At 44.6% G+C, this 23,740-nt stretch overlaps 1 protein-coding gene across 2 annotated transcripts; it reads right to left on the bottom strand.

Moving 5' to 3' along the window:
- Positions 1 to 3,117: 3,117 nt before the first annotated feature.
- Positions 3,118 to 22,423, bottom strand: LOC135374068 (uncharacterized). Of its 2 annotated transcripts, XM_064607067.1 has the most exons (7): positions 22,304 to 22,423; positions 17,714 to 17,786; positions 17,594 to 17,644; positions 14,976 to 15,008; positions 11,454 to 11,495; positions 7,667 to 7,730; positions 3,118 to 3,164 (listed from the first exon to the last, which is right to left on the bottom strand). In XM_064607067.1, the coding sequence occupies exons 1-6, from the start codon at positions 22,382 to 22,384 to the stop codon at positions 7,684 to 7,686; spliced, it is 327 nt and encodes a 108-aa protein (XP_064463137.1). In that variant the 5' UTR covers positions 22,385 to 22,423; the 3' UTR covers positions 3,118 to 3,164; positions 7,667 to 7,683. The 2 variants fall into 2 exon arrangements, with proteins under 2 accessions (XP_064463137.1, XP_064463138.1); XM_064607068.1 differs by lacking the exon at positions 14,976 to 15,008.
- Between the last annotated feature and the right edge of the window lie 1,317 nt (positions 22,424 to 23,740).

The following is a 23,740-nucleotide window of genomic DNA, read 5'->3' on the forward strand; positions in this document are numbered from 1 at the left end:
CTCGTCTCTTCTTTCTGTTGTGAATCTCTATCGCAGCATACCTGCACATTGCTGTTCTACGTACTGTGACTTTGCAGTAAGAGTATGGACTTTGGGTAAAAAGATTACACAGCACTGCTCAGGTATTTTTGCCTATCGAACGGTATGTACGTATGCAGTACGCACACAGTATTTGTGCACCGGACCCACTAAAAATGTAGTGAATGTGGCATTGCCCACGGTAATGCACCAAGTTGAACACAATTATTGTAGAATCCAAGTATTTTAGCCTACATGTCAAGCCAGTAGCGCATCCAGTTTGAAGTTGTGACAAATAAATAGTTTCCATTTTTCTTAGCTCTCAGAACATCGACAGTGAATTAATAAGAGTATACAATGTTAACATGAATTCTGGGCTATTCTTCAATTAAAGATTCACAGATAGTAAAGGCACCTTCCTCAATGGACGTTGATGACACCGAAAATTCTAAAACGTTATCAGAGGCGACATCAGCTTCGGTGTGTCAAAGGATTGTATGTCCAACAGTAATCCAGCTAACAGTAACAAAAATGTGCAAAAGACAAATTAACTGAACTAATGTAATGTACCTTCTATATCAGACAGTGAAGCTCGTAACACCCCATCCACATGCAGGAACCAGTGTCCAGACAGCAAAAGTGCTTGAACTGGGAGATAGCAGCTAATCGGAATGGCGACCTTTGTTTTCCACCCTGAAAACACAGGTTGTAACTTTGAGGGCAGATTTAAAAGTGGTGTCAAGATGTCTGCATGTGAGTGCACATGAAAAGTTGGACATAGGTGAATCGGTGAATACTGAAGTTATAACATCACATTGTCATACCTGTTGGTGGAGTTAGACTGCAACTAACGTGTCAGCAATTTCTTTATGCACCAGATGCAAGCCAGATCGTGCTTCATTTCCGCCTTCAGCGTGCACGTGTGATAATTCAGAAGTTAGATTATCAATACTATTGTGTTGTTAATCGTGGTTATATCAGAGTAAGCGCAGTAGGACAGCTGCACAATCGATTAATTAAGCTTGCTATTTTTTATATCTGACCCTCGACTTACCTTTTTTGCTCTCGTTGTTTGCCTTGATCCTCCGTGGCACGTTCAAAATGTTGTGCGTCGGGCACCTCAGATTTTCATCAGACGATTTCGTGCCGAGATTCCAAATTGCCTCTGGAGTCGCGCGTAACCTATGATAACATTCGTGGACGAAATCCTTGCAGTGGAAATTAGCAGGCACCACTATCAGCCAAGAGCTTCGCACTGCTTGGTCTTTTGGCAGCTTATAATAGGTAACACTTGAATGCTCCGATGAATTGTTCTAACAGCGTAGCACCGTCGCATCTTCGACAACTTCGCCGTGGCATATCACGTATCATATCGCTCCATCCCATAAAAGGCAAGGTCAGAACAAGGAAGTGCACTTTCCAAACGACGCCGTGCCAAAAAAAAAAAAAAATCTACATGCTTTGTTTCCGGCTTAGCAACAACGTAACAGCTGTTCGCTTATGTACGATGCACAGAGGACGAAACGAAAGAAGCCAAGCGGCCAAGCCAAGAGTCCATGCCAAGCCAAAGACAGATAAACCGAGAGCAGTGACGTCGGTGCGCCCGTGCGCAGGGTTTGCCGACAGTCTGACGGCCGGGCGTGGGAACTAAAAAAACTGTTTTCTGAAAAACTACGAACAGTTGGAGCAAGATATTTCGCACATATTCAGTGTTCTGTAATGAACACACAGCGCGAGTATCGCTCAGTTCTGCGGCACTTCAAAATCGGCATATCTGACCTTTAAGCGCGCCTATGATACCGTCTCGCACATCTGTGTGCTCCACGGGTTGCGGCCTTTTGGAGTCTCTTGGGAACTGAAGAAAATCTAGAACACATTCTTCTCCATTGCCCACACTACCAACCTTCCCGAACTGTACTCTCCGGATCCCTTAACGAGCTACACTCTCGCCCCCACTCTCACGTAAAATTGATTTGTCTCTGCTCTGCCCTCAAACCTCTCCAACGCTCACCAACGCTATGCCCTCAAAGCTCTCTTCACCTTTCTGGATACATAGCACTTGGATTCATATTGTGAAGGGGCTCATTTTTTTCATTCCCCACATCACCACTAGCAATGGGGTAGAGTATCGCCCCAGGCTCCCCCATTCACCATCTTGTAATAAAGTTGTTGTTGCTGTTCCTAAAGTGCAACCTTCACAACAAGCAACCACACTGGATTGGAGGAGGCATATCCGCTGTCATCAATGCTTATTTATAGCTTGTCGCTAATGCGTTTGCAATGAAGCACTTTGTTAGGCGACTTCATTGCCAACACTTCGACGTGTTCCACACTCTAAAAACTGGACTTGATCGCATAGCACGCTCTGTGGCAACCACAGCCATAGATGATAGGGCTATCGCTTCTGATTCGGGGAGAGAGGGAGGCATACGCCCTTTTTGTGTCAATTATCGTATATCCAAGTTGACACAAAAAGGCGTACGACTCCTCTCCTTTCGAATAAGAACCGATAACTGCTCTATGGCAAGCCGTGGCAGTGGTTGGCGCGGAGCGTGCTATGCAGTAAAGTTCAGTTTGTTATACTGCAAGTCAGCCAACACGCTCTGCAACTAACTTCTCACATAGTATTACCTGATTTGTTTACCCCTGGATATGATGCCCTCTGGCCACATCCTTCCTCGCCGCGCGACTTACCTCAAGTGGGTGATGGCGCGTCGTGTTCACAACGCTTCAAATAGATAACTCCAGAATATGAACGTTCCTTTGCACAATAAAGTTGCCCGTACCTAAGGCTTGTCGTTACCTTCGGTGGTCCAAGTCCAGTGTCTCTGTGCTAGGTAAGGTTTCCATTTTCTAAATTTGTAGCAGCCCAGCTTAAAACAGCGTTGACTTCTCGTCACCCGTGTTCAGAGTGGGAGTTATTTAATTAACTCATTTACCGTTTTATTCATTTTACCATTCTATTACTCTACAGTGTATACACTCTGCAGTCGTCGCAGACTGTACCTAGGTACTCAAATTATCAACACTCGATTTAGTAATCTCTCCATGTGCGGTTTGCATGTATGGTCCGGCCGATGCGGACAAAGAGAGAAAAAAGTCATTTCGAGCTTTATTACCAGGTGCTTTTATTGTCGCTCGTCACCCTGCAAGATACAAGTTACATGCTTTAGTTTGGATGTGTCGTACAATACATGGTTGTAATACAAGAACACAGATGCAATATAAAAACACTGGTCATCGTTTTTCTAACACACTCAAGAATACAAGATACAAAAGCTCGCAAATAAATATAGTTTCCGTTAAAGCGATGGCCCTGAAGACAGGAGACTTTGCTGGTCTTTTCAAAACACTGACTGCGAACTTGGACGAATTGAAAATGGCCTCGTTCTTAAGAGGGTGCCCTTTCATAAACTGCCATTCTTTGATCTAGGAGTAGTAGTGGCTGGACGTTGCGGGTACTTGTTGAGTTGGTTACGGCGAGGGCTTGCCTTGGGCCGCTGAGCACGTCCCCCGCGTTTCCTTCTCTTCGAGGACACGGAGAAGAAGGAAAGATTCAAGAGGTTCTCCCTCCCTCCCTCTAGACGGCCCCTTGCACATGCTATCACTCAAAATTTCAGTCGTCCATTATCTGTTTTACCTCATCCAACAATACGCAACTAATGCAACCTGGTAACGATGGAGGAATATCCTGAGACAAGCAACGATGAAGCACGACGACACAACACAAGTTCTCTAAGCACATTGTAGACTCACCTCTACTCTGCTGTTGTCCTAGTGAAAGAAAAGAACAACGACCGAAAGGTTTGACGAGAGTTTGACTCTCGTTTGACGCGAGTGCATGAGTTTGACGAGATAACAAGCGGAGGAAACTGTGTGCCTTTATTGTACATCCTGACTCTCTTGTCAGTTTCTTGGCTTAAGGGGTCTCGGAATGGAATTAAAACACTTTGCTTTTCCTATGGACTTGTGTTGCGTCGTCTTCTTGTATGTTCCTTGTCCAAGGCTCGCTCAGTGAGGAATGTATGGTGCGTACGGTACTTCCAAAACCAGGCGGACGAGTAAAGTGCCAGACTTCTATCGTCTCTTCTGAAGAGGACAAATACAGCAGAATGTGTGGTGCAGAGCGCGCAATTACAGGCTATTAAAAAAATAAACGTTAACTAGTGGATTGTGGAACTAGTGGATTTGGATCGTGTCGTGTTTCAGCCCATTCCTCTTTCGCGCACCTTGCACCTAGATTTATGAATCCCTCGATCTACGAACGATTTTTCGAGGAACCAAGGGTGTTCATAAGTCGAGGGTTGACTGTGTTCGTTGTTGTGTTCGTACATGTCAAACGGACTTATAAACGCTGTGTGCTGCTTGCACTCCTCAGTAAGGGAGATCTGCCAATGTCCTTTAATCAGATCGATGAAAGGGAACATCCTGCAACGACCGGTTTCATCCCGTGATCCCAATCAAACTCCATTCATCATCTCAAAATAAAGTTGTTGTTTGAACCCAGCCTGAGATGTATCCATGGCAGGGTTTATAGCATTCGAGTTTGCTTCTCGAAATACTGACGGCTTTTCATCTTAGACGGACTGTGTGTTTGTGCCGTTTCATGCACTCCGGTTTCCGGTAGCGCACTTGGCATGAGCGTTAAAACCTCGTGGCCAGTAGTTCACTATGTCAGTTCACTGTATCGGCATATGGAGATGGGTTACGCTCCTGTACGTGCTTGTTTTTGTTTAATTTCCTTTTCGTTTCTTGGAAACCCTCATGTAATCTGTGCCCTCATGTAATGCCCGCGTGGGGCTTTGAGGTAATGACATAAATAATTATTAGGGGAGTTTGAAGCGGCTCATATTAACGATTACCAAAGCCCAATCGACCAATCAAGCAAAGCAATCACAGATTTGCGACCTAACAAGTTTTACAATGCGTGATGTTTAGTTTTTTTTAGGATTATTGAGACATTTTTGATAGTAAGCGATGGCTATAATTGAACCCCTGCATGTCATAAGTGGCCTTATCCCATTTTTTACTATTTTAGCTGGATTGTCACCCAGTTGCACACCAACCTGCCAAAGAAAATTCAGGACTGCATTGCAATTTATTGACCCGCTACAGCAGGGTAAGAAACGGGAAATGCATGCTTGCCAATGGGACGGACACTGAGATCACGCCACTTTTCTAGGTTTGGGATTTTTCGACATGCTCCCTCATTGCATACAGAAGTTCAGTTTTTCTGTCTCACTTGTTCTGTATATTCTAAATGTGTTTTGGAACACGAATAATGTTGCCTCGTGCTAGGTGCACGTGACATATTTTCCATGCTACGTTGAAAGCACTGAATATACTGCCTTGTGACGTGGCCCAAAGTCTTGGACACATGAGATTGGTTGGGAAGCCTATGATGGGTGTTACACCTGCGTGGAGCTTGCGAGCACAGCTTTTCTTTTTTTTTTTGCCGCAGATCACATGTATTTATAAAATCATCACAGGCCGTTGTAAAATATGTACAATATGTTATACAATAAATATGTCGGTATTCATTTGACTAGTTTTAGTATTTTTTACCTCCTCCCTGATTACTGTCAGCATAGCGCGTATCTAGCGTTTGGCAAGTATGGATACGGTAGCACAAACTCTCGTTCGCTCCTTGTAGTTTCCTTTTTACTTTCTACGTTCTACGTGATGGTGGGCTTAATGTGTGTAAAAGCACCTCCATACGTTCATGGAAGTATAACGCCCCTTATTAGCATAAATGCATGTCGAAACAGAGTGGGGTTTCACACCAATCAGGAACAGTGCAAACGCATGCCGCCACACATTAATTTCCCAGATTAACCTCACCAATCCCAAGTAGCACAACGTACTGAAAGTCGCGTGTAATGGGGGTGGACGGGTAGGTGGAATGCCTTGAACAGACTCGTGACACTAAAGAGCATTGATAAGGCACGTACCGTCCACCCCCATTGCACTCGACTTTCACTACATTGTGCTGCTTGGAAAGTCTTCCCTGAGTCGGCTCGTGTGAAACATAGCAAGAGATAGCCGGATTATATATCGGTAGAATTTGCGGTATACATTGACAGAGAGCAAAATAACGTCGTTTTGGAATGTATGCAGCACATTATTCTTTCTTTGAATGTTGCTTCAAGGTCAAGGTAAAAAGGGGTTGCCGCCTTTTCTTTTCACACACGCACACACACACTATATCTTTTTCTTGTCCGTACACCGTACGTTATCATAGTTGTTTCACGGTGTCAGCAGGGCGGAATAACAAAAGAAGTAGCACGAGTAGAAGCGAGGTGACCACCAACAATTTTTTATGCAGACTGTTCTCTAACGAATGATGCATAATGTAAAACTCCGAGACTAGGGAACACGAAAGGACAGACACAACACAGTCTGTAGTCTCGGGGTTCTACATTATGCATCATCTTCACCAGCTCATCGCTTGCTTCATGGCCTTTCTTGTTTCTTTTTTTTTTTCGTTGAATAAAATGAGTTCCTGGGAAATAACCATGAACGTACGTAACCTCCAGGGCGAGGGCTCTGCTCCGCACACCTTTGAAAAGTATTTGTCCTAGTGAAAAGAGCGCATCTCAGAACGAGAGGAGGTCGTGACGAATGCTACTCTCCTCATGTGACCAGTGACGTACACACGACACAGCTCACGCATATATAAACGTCGCGTGAGCTCCGAGGAAAAAACGAAGAAACAAGGCACGGAGCCTCGAATACGTCACGTCTGCGGTTTCTTTATCTGATCGTTTTTTTTATTTTCTTTTTTCTTCTTTTTTTTTGTAAATTCGATTGCACACCTGTCACGCACCGCAGAAAGAATATTTTGCGCGGTCACTCCTGGTATGCAACTTGAGAGATGAGGCAGAATTTCGAGCGACGTTAAACATGTCACCTCATTGCTAAAAGGAAATCTAGTCCGCGTCAACTGCATGTGCCTCATAATACAGGTGTCATTGGATCGCCGAACTGTTCTACTTGGGGAACTGTGGAGAACACGGAGCACGTGCTGATCACCTGCCGACGCTTCGACTGTAGTCGGCGAACACTGATAAACACCCTCGCGGAACTTGACAACCGACCACCTAGTGTTGAGAAAGTACTGCGGAGCTGGCCAAGGCAACAACAGCAACCTGCGCTGTGTGCACTGACGACCTACCTCAAGGACGTGCGTGCTGATATAATCTTTTAATTCATTCAGTGCTTCCACACATCGTGTCCTGGAACAGCTGGTCGCATCAGTGCGACCTACGTTTCCATTTTTTCTTTCTATTTCTCTTCTATTCTATCTGCATATGCCTTGGAGAAAAGGAGACGCGATAGCGAGCCAAGAGAAATAGTTCAGCGCCGTGAAGCAGCATAGTGTCACGTGGCCAGTCTTAACAGCCAATACGGAAGCAGAGTGAGCATAATGGGTTACATTATCTCGTTGAAGAGCGAGCGTGACCTCTCTATGTCCAGCCATCATATTTGCGGGACAGTAATATTGTGACAACTGAGATTTCGTTCCCTTTTTAAGTTGAACACGACTCTAGGTTACGGTTGTTGTGGGTGGCGACCCCTTCTTTAGGCCCTGTGCTTCCACATGGGGACTCTTTGTTGTGTCTAGTGAGGAGAAAAAGAATGTCCTCACCTTCATGGCGTCTTCTGTCAACACTGGTATGGTATTGCTCCAATAAGGCACACAGCTCGCGCGGCTGTAATAAACAAGTGACTCGGGATTTATTCCACCACACACGGGAAAAGCGCTAATAATTCCCCAAAATACGCCTACATTTCGAGGCGCTGCGAAAGAATGCACTTAAAATATTTCCTCACAATCCAACTAGTAAAAACTGAACTGCGGGGATGTTAGTATTACAATGATATGGGGTCAGCGTTTCTTGGGCGGCATCGTATTCAACGTGAGAGATGTGGGAGGGAATAATTTCTAGAAGCATCGTCCCTGGTCAGCAGGTGGAATCTGTAAGGGTAAAAGAAAACGGGGAAAAACGCCAGTGTGTCGGCGAGTTTAACCTAGGTCATGAACCTGGGCTGCGCACTGTGGGCAAATGCCTGGGTATTCGCTGATTGTGAACTTGAAGTTGTGGATTAGGTATCATTTACGCTCTTCTCTGCTGCGGTAGGAAGGGAAACTTGATTGTAAGATGAATAGACTAAAGTCTTTAAAAGAACGGCCAGGTTCAAAAGTATCAGGAGAGGTGGAGATTTGGTTTGTTTGTTATGTACGATTTATGGTTATTAAAAACAATTTTGAAAGTACTTTCAGTTTGTCAGTGCATTGTGCTTTACAGAGATTACATTGAATATAGTTCAAAGGCAGGGAACACTCGTGTATTTCACTAAAATGCACACCCGCACTACAACATTTAAAACAATGTGGAAATTGACATTTCGAAACCAGTCCGCTTTCATTACCTGAATGAAGTGTCAGGACTGAGTTACATACTTATCTACAATGGCCAGTAACAATCCGAGATTACAACAACAGACATTACGTTCTAATAAATATACTGCGTTAGGTGTATCATCATTAACTTTAAACAAAAAGTTTGAATCTGTGATGTGGCCAGTGCCTATGTATCTGCAAATTTGGCACCTGCGCCCCTGTGTTTATTGACTTTATACCGTTACCCAAGTGCCCCCGAATATTTCAAGTACGGCGGTAAGCTACGCGACATGGTTCAGCGAATATTTCTTCTGGACGCTCCGACCAAGTTCAAATTGAGTGCTGCCGTTGTAGCATCTTAAAATTGGGCATAGCGTTGCCCAAACGCATGAGGAGTTTTTGCTACGTTGGGCCGTCGTGATTGTCGAGGAGCAAGGCACCTTGGCTGACCTCTCTTAACATTTAAAAAGAAGAGGCAAGCCCCAACGGCCACGAACAATAGTTCAAGACGAGCAGATCTCGACGACGGAAGCGGCGCCCACAAGTGAAAAGTCCGAAATTAGCCTCACATGACGTCCATCCGGTTGCATAATAGATGACGTCACGGACTTAGATATCTCTAGCGGAACGGCTTCGGCAGAAGATCAAAAGGTTGTTGCAGATACGTTAAAAAGTAATTTAGTGTAAGCATCCCACAAGCAAAACAAACATAGAAGTGTGCAACGGACTGACGAAAAAGTCAAGTGCTTCGTGTATTCGGGTCAATAGCGGGAACGGCAATCACAACATATGCTTGCGCATTGCTATAGTATCTTGTTCGTTATAATGTGTTATAGCTCAAAAAACCAGTGAAACATTTCACTCGTAATAAACGTTTTTATCGTGTTATACGCGGTTTCTTTTCGCGAGAGTACGGAACTGCTTTCTCTGCCTGCCGCTTTGGGCATTTCTCGACGGCGCGCTTGCCGCTCACAAAAGCTGGGCGTTCTGCCGCTACAAAAACTCCCCACATAGTTGCGCCTTAAACGAGCTGAGAAAGCACTACAATTTTTTCCAGCCAATCTATTAACCTCCCTATTACAATGTACCATGTCAAGTCATTCATTCAACAGATGTATAGATATCGCAGAATTTCGTTTTAGAAATCGCGATGGTGCCCAACGGTGTCAATGACCAGAATGATCCTTAGAAATCACAAGGAGAGAGGTCAGACAACAAGAACAAAAACAATAAATGAAGCACAGCTGATGATGAGATGGGCTAGAAGAAAAATTAAGAGAGCGCAAAAGGCGCCTTTCTCCTCAATGGCACGCCAGATCCCGGCCCTAGCGTACTTGAGCTGAAAAAGCTAAAGTACTTCTATAGCCAAGTACGCGATGCAAGCCAATCCATGATGAGAACACAAGGTATCAACTGTTTCACGTGCTTCAAAATACACTTTTCTATTTCATTGACATGTTACAGTACGACTGGTGTGACTGCAATACGTCTGTACCTCTTCAGAAATGAACCTTACATCACATAAAGAACGTAATCCATATTTGGCATATGACACAAGCAAATTATCACTTTCGAGTTGAAATTAATGGCCACATCGACGGCGACTCATCTAACGTGATATATATATATATATATATAGCAATGTAATCTCCGTGAAGCACAGTACATTGGCCAAACTACAGCTAATCTTCAGATTCGTTTTAATAGGCATAAATCCAACGTAGCGAAGGCACTTGAGTGAACGCCTGATATTCCTTTAAAGACACTTTGGTGTTAGGTTTCTCTACCCAGCATACAACAGCGTGAGTCATACCTAATCCACAAATTTCAGTCCGCCATCAACATCAGTCGCTGGCATTTTGTCCACAGTGCGCAGCCGGGGTTCATGACCTATAGGTTAAGCTCGTCGACTCACTTCCGTTCTTTTTTCTTGACAGATTCCTCCTGATAACTAAGGACAAAGTTCCTGACATGACAAGCACCCTACCGCGTGCACAATTCTTATACTATCCCTTTCTATTGCTTGCATGTGGGGGCCCATATTATTGTTTAACAGAGTTGTGTCAACGACGACGCTGTCGTCTGCTTCCTAATCGCTTCCTTCCTGCTCCGAGAGTTCGGGCTCCCAGTCTTGTCGTCTTTTTATTTCTCATATCATTGTTCAAGCGTTGTTCGTTATCCACAGCCTTCTTGCTTCATTAGAGAGATTTAGTACATCGTACGCAAAGGTGGTAGCGTGCGTAACAGATAGCGTTGGTGGTTCTGTGCACTGCGTGAAGGTTTCTCGCTATTATGGGCATGCACAGAACCATCAACGCCATTCCTTACGTGCGCAAGGGCCATAGTGTACGAATTACTAAAACTCTTTATTGGAAGGGAGTTGCCTCAGGACAGAAGCCGCCGATATTTCGAACAGAGACTGTTCTTCTTCTGGGCACCGTCCTCATCATTGGCATGGTATTTAAAGGGTTAGGTGTTTAACCCTTTAAATACCATGCCAATGATGAGGACGGTGCCCAGAAGAACAGTCTCTGTTCGAAATATCGGCGGCTTCTGTCCTGAGGCAACTCCCTTCCTACATTCTACCGGTTCGCTGGATTTCTACCCATCTACTAAAACTCTTTATTGTTCCGTTGGGGACGGTGATCGGTCAGTGGATCAGTTTCTTTAGCGTTTGACCACACATATACTTTTCGTGGGTGTATTACAGCTTATTACTCCATGTTCTCAACTCTCAACATTCAACGTTCAGTATCTCAACGCCTTTGAGGACAGTTAAAATGTGCCCTGAAATCTGAGCACAATATGTTGAAGGTCGCTGGTGAACAACGACTTAGGTAGCACACAACATCCTTCTTCCAAGGGCGGTCACAATGGGGCAAATGAAAAAAAAATAGAGAAAGACAAACAAAAAAAGAAATGAAATATTCTGCGTATTGCACAGTTGGAGGGCACCAAATGCGGGAAACAAATTCGCATTTTTCGCGGTTAATTCGAGAATAGAATAAGTGCATTTTCTCGCAGTACTTACCACGTCCAGGAGACGCTTCACGTGCCTTGAGCTTTATATAATCTGCATGGAATATTGTGATCAGTTTATGTTGGACTTTGTGTTGGGAAGAGTATATACTAACGGTCACTCACAGCATAATCTAAAGAACTAACAACAACAACAAGAAGAAATGGTGACGATGAGATGTGGTGTTTCACCGCGGTGGTGAGGTACCCTACCCCACTGCACAGGAACATTATGTGAAGCTGATGAAGGAATGATGAAAACACAAGAAAGATCTAAAGCGTCTGAAGCAATCCAGTGGACGACGGGAAGTCCATGAACAGGTGAAGAACCGGACGATGGAGCCCAGGATCTTCATAAAGAGCTAAGTTATAGCTAGGCCTTCCGGGTTCTTCGGATTGAGAGAGAGAAAAAAAACATGCTCCTGTCTTTAGCGTCGGAGGGGTCAGCATAACCTGTGGACTCGTTAACCGCCTTTATGCCCACGAGCGGGTTACCCACCACCACCACGAAAGGATCACATGACCCTCTGCAGCAGCCTATGTTACATTTATTTTTGTATGATATATGCCGGTATAACTCCATAGGTCGCTCGCACATGACGACATTTCGACCCTTTTTCGAGTTTTCTTAGGGGATGTTCAGCGGTGTTTCTTTCTGTTTTTGTGTGAATTGCAGTTCGCGTCCTCCTCAAACTGTACAGGGAAACACAGAGCGCATGTAGATCGTCTTCTTGGAGGGACAGCTGTTTTCGCAGCGCAGAAAGATAGTGCGCGAGCAAAAGTTGCGTTGCAAATACATCGAGGAATATCCGATTTCAAGATGTTCACATCACCAAACGTTCGCTCTAGCAATACAGATGTCTGCAAGGTCTGTTGTGTTCTCAACATGAGTGTAACGAGGACATTCTTTCAATGTGAAGACTCCTAGGTTTTAAATCTAGAGGTCGAAGGATGTCTTCTCAGGTTCATCATCATAGACATACAGGCCGTCCCGGCAGCCAGCTGGCGGACATGGTGACGGTGTGCTGACTCTTGTGGTTACCCAGCATATCAGCATTAGCTACGGGCACTAATCTGATGTGGTGAGACTAATGTGATAATCGTCTTCATAGCAGGAGACACATATCTGTGCTGATGTGGAACTTAAGCGTTTTAGTGGATCATAATCTATCGCATTGCTGGGCTATGATAAGACGCGGACAATGTCCGACACAGTAAAAATGTGATTGGCGTAAGCAGAGGGTGAAGTCAATAGACTGAGGTACTTCCATTAAAGGTTGTCCAGCATATTAATATTTTTTAACAACAATGAATGCGTTCTGGGATAATAAAGTGACGTTCTTACACAGATTCTACGGACGCAACCATAAGGAACGTCCAGTCCAAGGTGATCAATTACGCGTGATGTAAATATACAAGATGTGAGTAGGAACAATATGGTCTAGTACATCCTATAGGACAGTCCCGATGCGCATCGCGAAAACGCAAGATTGTGCGGTATGACTGTTTTCCACTTTTTTTTTTATTATATAACTCTGCTGGATAACTTCTTAAGCTACTGCTCACTCACTACACTCTTAGAAATGAGCTTCACCACATAGCACGCTCCTAGCCAACCATCATCCCAAATGACAACGTTCTCGCCCCTGATTCGTTGAAAACGGGAGGCCTGAGCCCATTTTGTGCAATATGCACAGCACAGAATAGGCTCAGCCTCCCGTTTTCAACAAATCAGGGGGAGAACGTTGTCATTTGGGATGATGGTTGGCTAGGAGCCTGCTATGTGGTGAAGGTCATTTCTAAGAATGTATGCGCTTATGCTGTAGATCTAAAACCACTTGGGTATTTTATCGATTATTATTATTATCCAATGACGGTCCTAGACCCTAGTGAGGTGGATCCCAAACCGTGACATTTTGTCCGCAGTGCGCAGCCGAGCTTAATTACCCATATGCCAAGCTTGCCCACCCACTTCCGTGAATTTCTCTTTACAGATTCCTCCTGATGACTCTGGACAAAAGCTCCTGGCATGACATGCGCCCTACCGCGTGCACAATTATTATACTATATCTCCCTGGTGTTTATATGTGAGTGCCCATACTACCGTTTGACAGAGTTCTCTCAAGAACCGACGCTGTCGTAATCGCTTGCCCTATCTGCTCTGAGAGTTCGGGCTCCCAATCTTGTCGTCTTTTTATTTCTCATATCGCTCTCGACAACCTCCTGACTTTTTCACCAGTGTAGCCCTTACAGGGGGTGCCGTTGCGATTTCAGCTTTAGACAAATATCGGTTATGGTACGTTAAGCTATAATAACCTCATGACCCCCAGTTTTTTCCAACACCCCCTCCGTGCTTGGGATACTGGATAAAGCACTGACCTTGCGACAGCGGCATAGGGCATTAGACATTCAAATAGGCAAGGGCTCCGACATTCTTCGGCGTGTATCTCGTACCGTATTGTGTACTCGTACCTTGTACCGCATAATTTACAGCTTGCGTGTATGAAAACGTCTCGCAAAAGTAGGATGGTGTGGCATATTCCATTGCTAGTAGATATGCGTACAAATTTTATTGCTTTTTCGAAATGCGTCCGAAGATCCTGCCCCACCGTATAGTTTTTTTATGTAATAAACGGGCGTTACACGCGAACTGCTATATGCGTCACAAAGTAGCTGAACCACACAGAGGCACCCTAAAGCAGGAGAGGGTAAACACTCTTAGCACGCTCAACAGGCAAGCTACGGACATCGCACGTTATTTGTTGCACAAACGGGAGTTGCCAAAAACGAAAATTTGATCCATGTGTGTTGCACTGCTCTTTTAAGAGATTAATGCACATAATTTTTGACTGTTCCCAGCGGCGTAGCCCGAGGGGGATTTAGTGGGATTTAACCTCCTTGAAACTGTACCTTTGTTAGCGAATTTTTGTGAGGAAAATGGGGAAGCAATGCTTCTCCCCATGGAAACTTCCTATAGTTCCCCTCTCGAAATATTTGTCTGTCTACGCTACTGTCTGTTCCTACAGAAAATAAGAATCCACTAGGAGCTTGTTCAGCCTTCTGATAATGAAAACGGGTAGTTTTACGGCGGGAGGCAACTTTGACTATGGGTGTTTCACGCCTGAGAGTGATCGGCTACGGCAAGCACCTCCATAATCATCGTCACCACCACCACTTGATAATGGTGATGCCATGGTGATCGTTGCCTGGATCAATTTCTTTACCGTTCGACCACGGATTCTTTTCGTGGGTTTATTACAGTTGATTACTCCATATTCTCAACTTTCAATCTTCAGTAACTCAACTTCTTTGAGGACAATTAACGTGCCCTGAAATCCGAGCGCAATATGTTGAAAGTCGCTGGTGGACAACGGCTTAGGTAACACACAAACTCCTGCTCGCAAGGGCTGACACAATGGGGTAAATAAAAAAAAAGGAGAAAGACAAAAAAAAAGACACGAGAATTGTAAGTATTGCACAATTGGAGGGCACCAAATGTGGGAACCGAATAAGTGAATTCTATAGCAACACTTACCCACTCCAAGATATGCTTCACGTGCCTTGAGCCCTGCATGGAATATTGTCATCAGTTTATATTGGACTTTGTGCTGAGAAGAGTATATACTACTCACGGCCACTCACAGAGTAATCTGAGGAACTAAGTTATAGCTAGGCCCCGGGTTCTTCGGAATGATAAAAAAACATACTCCTCTTTTTTTCGCCCAAGGTCTCAGCAAGAAGAGTTATATCCTGAGGACTCGTTCACCGCCTTTATATCGGCGAGGAGGTTACTCTCCCCCAACGACAAACGATCTCTTGACCCTCAGCAGCAGCCTATGTTACATTTATTTTTGTCCGAGGTATGCCGGTATAACTCTGTAGGTCACTTTATTCCACATGACGACATTTCGCCCCTCTTTTGAGTTTTCTTATGGGATGTCTAGCGGTTTTTCTTTCTGTTTTTCTGTGAATCGCATTTAGCGTCCTCCTCAAACTGTACAGGGAAACACAGAGGGCATGTAGATCGTCTTATTGGAGGGACAGCTGTTTTCGCAACGCAGAAAGATAGTGCGCGAGCAAAAGTTGCGTCGCAAGTACATCGAGGAATATCCGATTTCAACGTCACGATTTCACGTTTCAGATTTCACGTTCGCACGAGTGATATAGATGTCTGCAAGCCCTGTCGCATAACAGTAAGGGCTTCTGTAAGGCAGCTTCTGATGCCTTTCGCGAGTATATCGTTTTACCCAGCAGTGGCTTTTTCTTCAAATTTCATATATCTAACCAGGCTGTGTAAGGATCAACAACGAAAAACTCGGAATTTCGTAAAGTCCCCAACCCTGTCACAAGCGTAACAGGCTTCGGTGAAACATCCCAAGCACCACAATGTACTAAAGGTCGAGTACAATAAAGTAAGACGGGTAGGTGGGCCTTGATCAGATTCGCGAAACTAAAGAACATTGATAATGAGAGAACTGATGTTCTGGGGCTGGAACGCAGAAAGTACAAATACATACAAAGCCTCAAATTGCCTAAGAAGTTAACGAAGAAAGATGAAAGACACTGAAAAGTTTAGCCAGCTGTAGGACACAAATGCACATAAGTATTAGCTTAGCTCAGTCGATTAGAGCCCTGGACCAGTAATCCAGAAGATGTGGGTTCGAGTCCTGTAGCTGGCTAACCTTTTCAGTGACTTTCATCTTTCAATATTGATAAGACACATACCGACCACACCTATTGCACTCGGCTTTCAGTGCATTGTGCTGCTTGGGATACCGCTGTCATTCGCTTCATTCGAGTTAATGAACATGGGGAACGTCGTCGAATTCATTTTAACGTCGGCTGTCATGGTGGAACAACTCAAAGAGGAAGAGACGTACCTCAGGCTTGAAGAAAAGGCATCGTCTCTTGATCCAGATTTATTTCATGGTCTCCTCATCTAGATTATCATTTACCATCGTCATCCTTACCTTTATGCACATAGAGACACTGACCACTAACGAGAGACCGACTTCCATGGAAGAAGGAAAGAGAGGAGAAGCCGAGATTGGGGGCCAGTCCAGCGCCCCATGTGAGACCCCAACGCATATCTTCGGAATATACTTGGATAATTGTGGACTAGCGCGTCCAAGTGGCCCCCAAAGTGTCGTGTGCAAAGCGACCCAAAGCAAAGCTACAGCTCCTCACGTCACTTGCTCCACACTTCTCTTTTCTGAAGAAGAGCCTTTTCGTGTTTCCTCCATGCCAATTTCAGTCAGCGATCACAGCACAACCTCCGCTTAGTCAACGCCACAAAGCTGCATGTAACCTAAGACCTTTCGTTATGTGTTCTCAACATGAGTGTAACCAGCACGTACCACCCTTCCTTCAATGTGAAGACTCCTAGGTTTTAAATGTAAAGGTGGAAGGATCTCTTCTCAGGTTCATCATGATACACGTACAGGACGTCCCCATAACCGGCTGACGGACATGATGACAGTATGCTGACCCTTGTTGTTACCCAGCATATCAGCGTTGGCTACTGACACTACTCTGATGTGGTGACACTAATGTGATAATCGTCTTCATAGCGGGAGACACATGTCTGTGCTGGTGCATAACTTGAGCGTTTTACTGGATCGTAGTCTATCGCATTGCGTGGGCTATTATAAGACGCGTACAAGGTCACCAAAGATGTGATTGGTGTAAGCCGAGTCAATAGACTGAGGTACTTGCATTAAAGGTGGTCCAGCATATTAATATTATTCAATAACAATGGATGCATTATCGGAGTGTAAAATGACGTTCTTATCCGGATTCTATGGACGCAATCATAAGGAAGGCCCACTCCAAGGTGATCAATTACGCACGATGTAAATATACAAGACGTGAGTTGGAACAACATGTTCTAGTACCTCCTTGGACAGTCTCGAGCCACATCGATAAAACATGAGACAGTGCGATATGACAGTTTTTCTTTTTATATATATAGATAAGTCTGCTGTATAACTTCTTATGTGCTGACTAACTACGCTCTTATGTTGTAGATCACAAACCACTTGGATATTTAATCGATTATTACTATTATCACCCAATGATGGTCTTTCATTAAAAGCTGTCCAGCATATTACTAATATTGATCGACGATCGATAAGTATAAAATTATGTTGTTACCGGGATCAGCACTTCTATATATCCTCCCAGGCCAGGCATCAGCTGCTGCCACTGCAATAGAAATATTACAACATCGTAAACATTTGGACATGTTTCGGAAACGTTGCCATGGGTACTCACATCCAATGACGAAGAGTAACAGGAGAAGGACCTTCATGATTGGTTGATGCTCTTCACTGTGTCGGCTACAGCGCTGTATTAGAAAGATGGACATGCTAGATATTACCAGAATTTTAGAATACGCCTGGCCAGTGCGAAGTAGGTTGTAGGTAGTTAGTAGTTAGTACGTTGGGTTTAGGTTGTTCACCCACCTTTCTCTCTTGGTACGACAAGACTCAATCACAACTATGTATACCGAGGACAACAAAACGTGATTTCAGCAACACTGAGAGTATGTTTTTTAGGTTTCTTCGCTAACCTTGGATGCAAGCAGGCTACAGACGTGGTGTCCATTTATTTATTTATACCTGTATCGCATTGGTCAGGGCTAAAGGCTAGGCCAGCATAGAAAAACTTATTATAGCTGCTCACTCGAGGTTGTGGTAAAACTGTGAACCTCTTTGGAATGATACGTGTGTTATTGGTAGACTGCAGCAAGCAAAAAGGAAACGTCAGATGAGGGAAGCTTTAGTCATTTAGTCGTCAGGGCATCGCGAACAGTGAGGAATCATTCCTGGTTTATCTACCCTTGAAGCTGCCCTTGGTTATTGAGTTACTTCCCCTTTTCCCAAGGTGTGTACTGCATACAATATATGTGCTGTGTTGAGTAAAAGTCATTTGTTGACTTGAGCTGCTTGCTGTTCGTCTTTTGTCACTCTATGTAAGCCCAAGCTTAGGTCCATTAAATCTGAAAGTTCTGCGGCCCTGAAACAACCCAGAATCCCAGCGTTTTGCCATTAGCGCTCTACTAAGATTCCTGCGGATACGGACTGGGTTTGTCTTATTTGACCCCTAATCTTTCACTACGGCACCACCAGAATCCCACGGGCGCATGTGTCTGAGTGGCTCTTGCCTCCAGCAGCCATCACCCTCTCCAGATGAATGGGGATTGGCAAGTCCTCATAATTGCGTCATAAACTGCAGACTGGGAAGTACTTGGCTTCGAACCTCGGTTCCGGCTGTCCTGCCCGGGGTTTTCCAGCGTTTTCCTCAGACTCTTTCACATATATGTCGGCACAGTTCCCTTAGAAGTCGGCTCAGGACTTCGTCCAACTCTGCAAGGCGGACAACGGCGAGCTCTTTGACCATCACCTCATAGGAGCGTCATAGCAACCTCTTCGCGTATTTTGACCAAACATATATCTCCCCCAATCTCGACATCATCTTAAGTCAATTTCGTCTACCAGCTACCCTGCCTCTATCCATGCCGTTTTTTATCTGTCGCACTTTGAAGATTGTCAGAAACATGTGTATTGCTTGACCTTATTATTGCTTGACCATTATATGACCTTCACATCCGTCACACGTGCACGTCTTAGAAGCGTCCTTGGCTTAGGAATGTTCGGTGCCCGAGGACTCCGTACCACGCCCGATTAATTTCTAGGTTTCCGGCCCCGAGGCCGACAAAGTTGTAGCCTACCCGGTCCGTCCCAGTGAAGCGGACTGTAAAAGTTGACCGTGGGTCGCAGAAAGTGGGTTAGACAGGTTCGAGCTCAATCTCGGCCCGGCGATGTAAGTGCCCGGCCCGCAAAGAGAACGCACGTATATGTAACAAATTTTACTTAGGACGCTGATGCAACTTATGTACCCAGGGTATGTACCCAAAGTGTTCAGTTCGGCGCTGCAACTGGAGACAGTAGTCTAGCCTTCACGTACGAATCCCGCGCAGATGTAGGCGTCTCGTGATTCCTGTTCCTTGCAAGCCTGGATCATACAGCAAGCGTGTATGCACTCTGCCACGCGGATCAGCCTTTGTTAAAGTTGCCGCATCACTATCGAGTACCAATCGCGCATTCTCGATGCGATGACAAGAATGACGGGAGACAGGGAAATTCGGTAATGACACAGATACAAGCCGAGTAGGAACCCCCTAATTGCAGCCCTTTCATTCTGGAGTGCTCAAAAGGAAGACAAATTAAACGAGTTACCCAGTTGTGAAACCTTTTATTAGGTTCTTTCAGGAAGTTCAAGGTGGAGAGCCCCAAAGATGCGGAGTCGACGCACCGTGGTACCGCGAATTTAAGGTCCCGCGAAGAACTGCCTGATCACGGCCTCTCACAAATTCGCGAATTATTGAGCCCGCGAATTTAACTACTTATACAGTATTTAGGAAAGGCCAGCCTGACCGAAGGTCGGCTTGCTACTCCTAAATCAAAATATATCACACATATGAAGTAAAACCAAATATAAGACGGCTCCTCTCCCGTTCTCCCAGGGTGCTGCGTTTAACTTTATCCAACTCTACAAGTCCATTCATGTCCAAAAGTCCCCTTGAACACGGCTTGTAACTAGCAAATCAGCTGGTCAGTCGCCACTGACCCGCACAACCAGGATGCACATTGCTTTTGGGGAGCTCTTCATTTTTCTTCTGCACCGTACTTAAATAATTGCCGGCACTGAGCGCAGTAACATGCTTCACCACAGAGGCTGCGCTTCACTATCAAGCACGCACAGATTTGCCTAAAGATTATTTGGCACCTATCTCAGAAGCCCCTGTCAACGCTCTTAACACACTTCAATATTGCGGCTAATTCTGTTCACTGATTTTGCCTGTCAAATAATGTGTAGGACGGCAACAAAATGCCCACGAATAAATTGCCGTGGTCGATCAAAAACTGCAGATTGATTTCACATTGGTTGTGGATGCGTTTGGCGAAAAGCGGCATGATGCTCCATGAGCGGAAATCGTCCCCCATATCATCGTCATCATGTATCTCTCTCTCTCTCTCTCTGGCGTAATGCGCGACATTTGTGCTCTATGGTTAACGCTCTAATTCGTCGTCTCCTTTTAATACCACCGGCTTCCCACGTGATTCTCCTCCTGCTGCGCAATTGGCTGAGAGCGCGGCGTCTCGTTCCCGTAATGTATCAACTCTGCATCTTCCCCAGGGCGTCAGTCGTGACGTTGCCCACATACGTGAGGCCGACAACGGCAAGCCCTTTCACCATCACCACCACCACCACCTGCATCCAAGTCAAACGACAGCCAACCATCCCAAACGCGCAACGAATTATTTATTTGCCCTCTGGGCCGTGGGAAGTATGGTGGGGAGTGCCCAACACTTAATAGTATAATGTTTATATGACCAGCATACAAAATATTTAGGAGTCCACAAAAACAAATTGTACTGATAAGGTGGAGGTAAATACAAAGAAAATGAAACATTTTGGTTGATTAGATGAACAATGCGATCACAAGTGTACAACATGGAGTTTGAAAAATGACTATGCAGATGAACGGTCGCATAAACATTTCTTAAACTGCTTGGCATCGGTAATGTCGGTAGCGGTACCGGGAAAGCGGTTCCACTCAGGCGATATACAAGGTGTCTCAGTTAAATCCCCGGGCTAAATAATTCGCGAACAGGTGCACCAATCGAAGAACTTTCTTTTTTACAAGTATCTCTCCGATGCCATCTACAAGCTGCGCACCGTGTGAATCAGTGGGAGGCGCTCATTGTTTAAATAACAATTCCAATGAGTTTTGTCAAAAGCGTAGCTTTTAAAGCAGGGCACCACTGGCATTAAAATTGGTATACCCCTTCTGGGAGCTTCAGTGGACACCTTTTAGAGAAAAATCTGCCACCGAAGCGGGTCATTTTTTGCAGTAATTAATTGGTTTCGGTTTCCATATTTTTGTCGCGGCTGGTCGCGGTGAAGCGCAAAAGGACGCACTTCCACTCCCTTATCGACCAATGAAACGCGTGTTCTTGAGCTTACTTCGCAATGGGGAGTGCTTTAAGTAAGTACGTTCCAGTACCTTTGAGATACTCGCTTATCTGAAGCGATCGATGGCTTCAAAGTGACGTGCGCCGTGACTGATGTCAATTCTGCATGTACAACGGAGTATCGCCACTGCTTAACGGCCAGTATAGTTCTTTTTTTTTTCGATGTTTAATCGGAGTTTTCGGCACCTACGCGAAAAAAGGCACTAACGGCGGCATTTGTAGGCACTATCAAAATGATAGAAAAGATTTCTCATCACCCAGTTTGTGCTCCAGTATGTAAAATGCATTATTAAAATCACACGGAAACATTGGGCATTTGCCGAGTAATCCGGGCTGTACTTACATGGCAATGACACTGGCCGTGCGGTTGTAATTACTGAATATGAATCGGGCTGCCCCGTTTTGTACTGGTTCTGCTGAGTTGGTGATAGGGCTTGATCAATAAGTTACATGGAAGCTGCACATGCCACACCTCTTACATCTCCTGCTCTTTCACGTCAGGTAATGATGTTGCGAGATAATTATGTGTGCTACTTAAGGTACTCATTACCAGTCAAAAATGTTTTTCTTAGCACCAAACCCCAGCGCGTTATCCTATCCAGCGATATACACCATAACACATTGCAGTTATGCTCCTATATTTGATCCATATCTGCAAAGCATTACGCGCAATTTAAAATTATCCCCGCATTTTCTTACAAGATGAACGAAATTACTCCGCGTTGCACCAGCAGGGAGACCGCTAATTTTTTTAGATGGCCATATCCTTAGCCAAATCGATAGCCAACTAACACATGTAGACAAGGGGCAGAATAGTACTTACTACTTGCAGAAGACAGCACAAGGTTAGCAGACGACTGTTGTGTCTGTCAGCCTGGCTGTCGTTTATAAACCCTCGGTACATCCAGGAGGAAGTTTGCGAACGCTGAGCTGATTGGTTAGAGAAGGCCAGCTCCTACCATATCCGTACTGATAAGCTGGTGAACACTACGCCGGTTTACGTAACATCGAGAGAAACCTCGGTTGGATGGATACACCAGACAAAATGTGGACGTAAGCTTCAAAATATCACACGTAGCGCATTTTATTGGCTAATTGTATACATTTTTCAGAGCTCACATATAAAGTACCGACCGTTATTCCCGGTATACCAGATATACTTCAAATTGTAGATCATTTTATAACACTCATTCCTGTACTTCCCCGCACGTGTTGCTGAAAACACTAAAGATCAATGCTCGCTCATGAAAGAGGAAAAAAAAAACTTCGGGAGGGGTTCTGTGGGGACTTTACATGGAAGAGGAGGATTTCCCCTCGTTTCCCGCTCCCAAAAAATATACCAAATGCACCATTTCGGAGGGGGACACCCCGAACCCCCCAGTGTCTTCCTTTCCCCAATGATTCTATGCCCAACCTATAAGTGTTATATCTGTCTAAATAGGATTCTAGTATTTTGTCTCGATGCTGTTCATCCGTATTTTGCACCAGTGTGAGAATAGGGTTAGCATTGTAACTAGATGCACTTTCTCGCTTTTTTTTTTTTTTTGAAAATATCCTTCCCAATGACTGCCAGTCTCTGCTCACAAGCTTACCAGCTTAGGCGTGCCACTAGTTTTGTTCCATGCACTTACGGAAATAAAATTTCATTATTTTTATTATTGTTTGCCCACAAGCCTGACAAAGCATCCGTAAAATTGTATGAAATAGTGCTATGCATGTAATCCAACATATATGTTGTACAAGCCTCTAACAGAAATACAACGAATGGGAATATAGAGAATTAGAAAATAGAGTTCCAAATACTGCATACAGTATTAAAGATACCTAAGCGTTATCCGTTGGAAATGCCGATAATGCTCCATGGACAATATGGCAATGTAGACGTCTCGAAAGACCCTGTCTCTCTAACCGAAACCTGCCTGACGGTGTCCTTATATCACTCAAATGCATGATGGACAAGGAAGTTGCCAGCGGTCACTCCCCCACGCGGCAGCGCTGTCACAATAGGCCTAATTTGCTTAGACGTGTGCTTTCTATCTTTGACGACTATCGTTTTCTAGGATTTGGGTGGTCGCTGCTCTGTTTTTCTCAGGAGTAGAATTGAGAAAAGAAAAGTATTAAGGCTCAAACAGAATTGATCACTCTTTTAAAATGAAAGCCCTTACAAAAAAAAATTATAATAACGTGTCTACTGCTATAAAATTTCTATAGAAGGTGCTGATAAAAACTCCAGAAAGATCCTAACTGCTTGCTAAAGAAT

Source organism: Ornithodoros turicata, unplaced genomic scaffold (genome assembly GCF_037126465.1).
Source record: "Ornithodoros turicata isolate Travis unplaced genomic scaffold, ASM3712646v1 Chromosome42, whole genome shotgun sequence".
In the NCBI taxonomy this organism is placed as follows: domain Eukaryota; kingdom Metazoa; phylum Arthropoda; class Arachnida; order Ixodida; family Argasidae; genus Ornithodoros; species Ornithodoros turicata.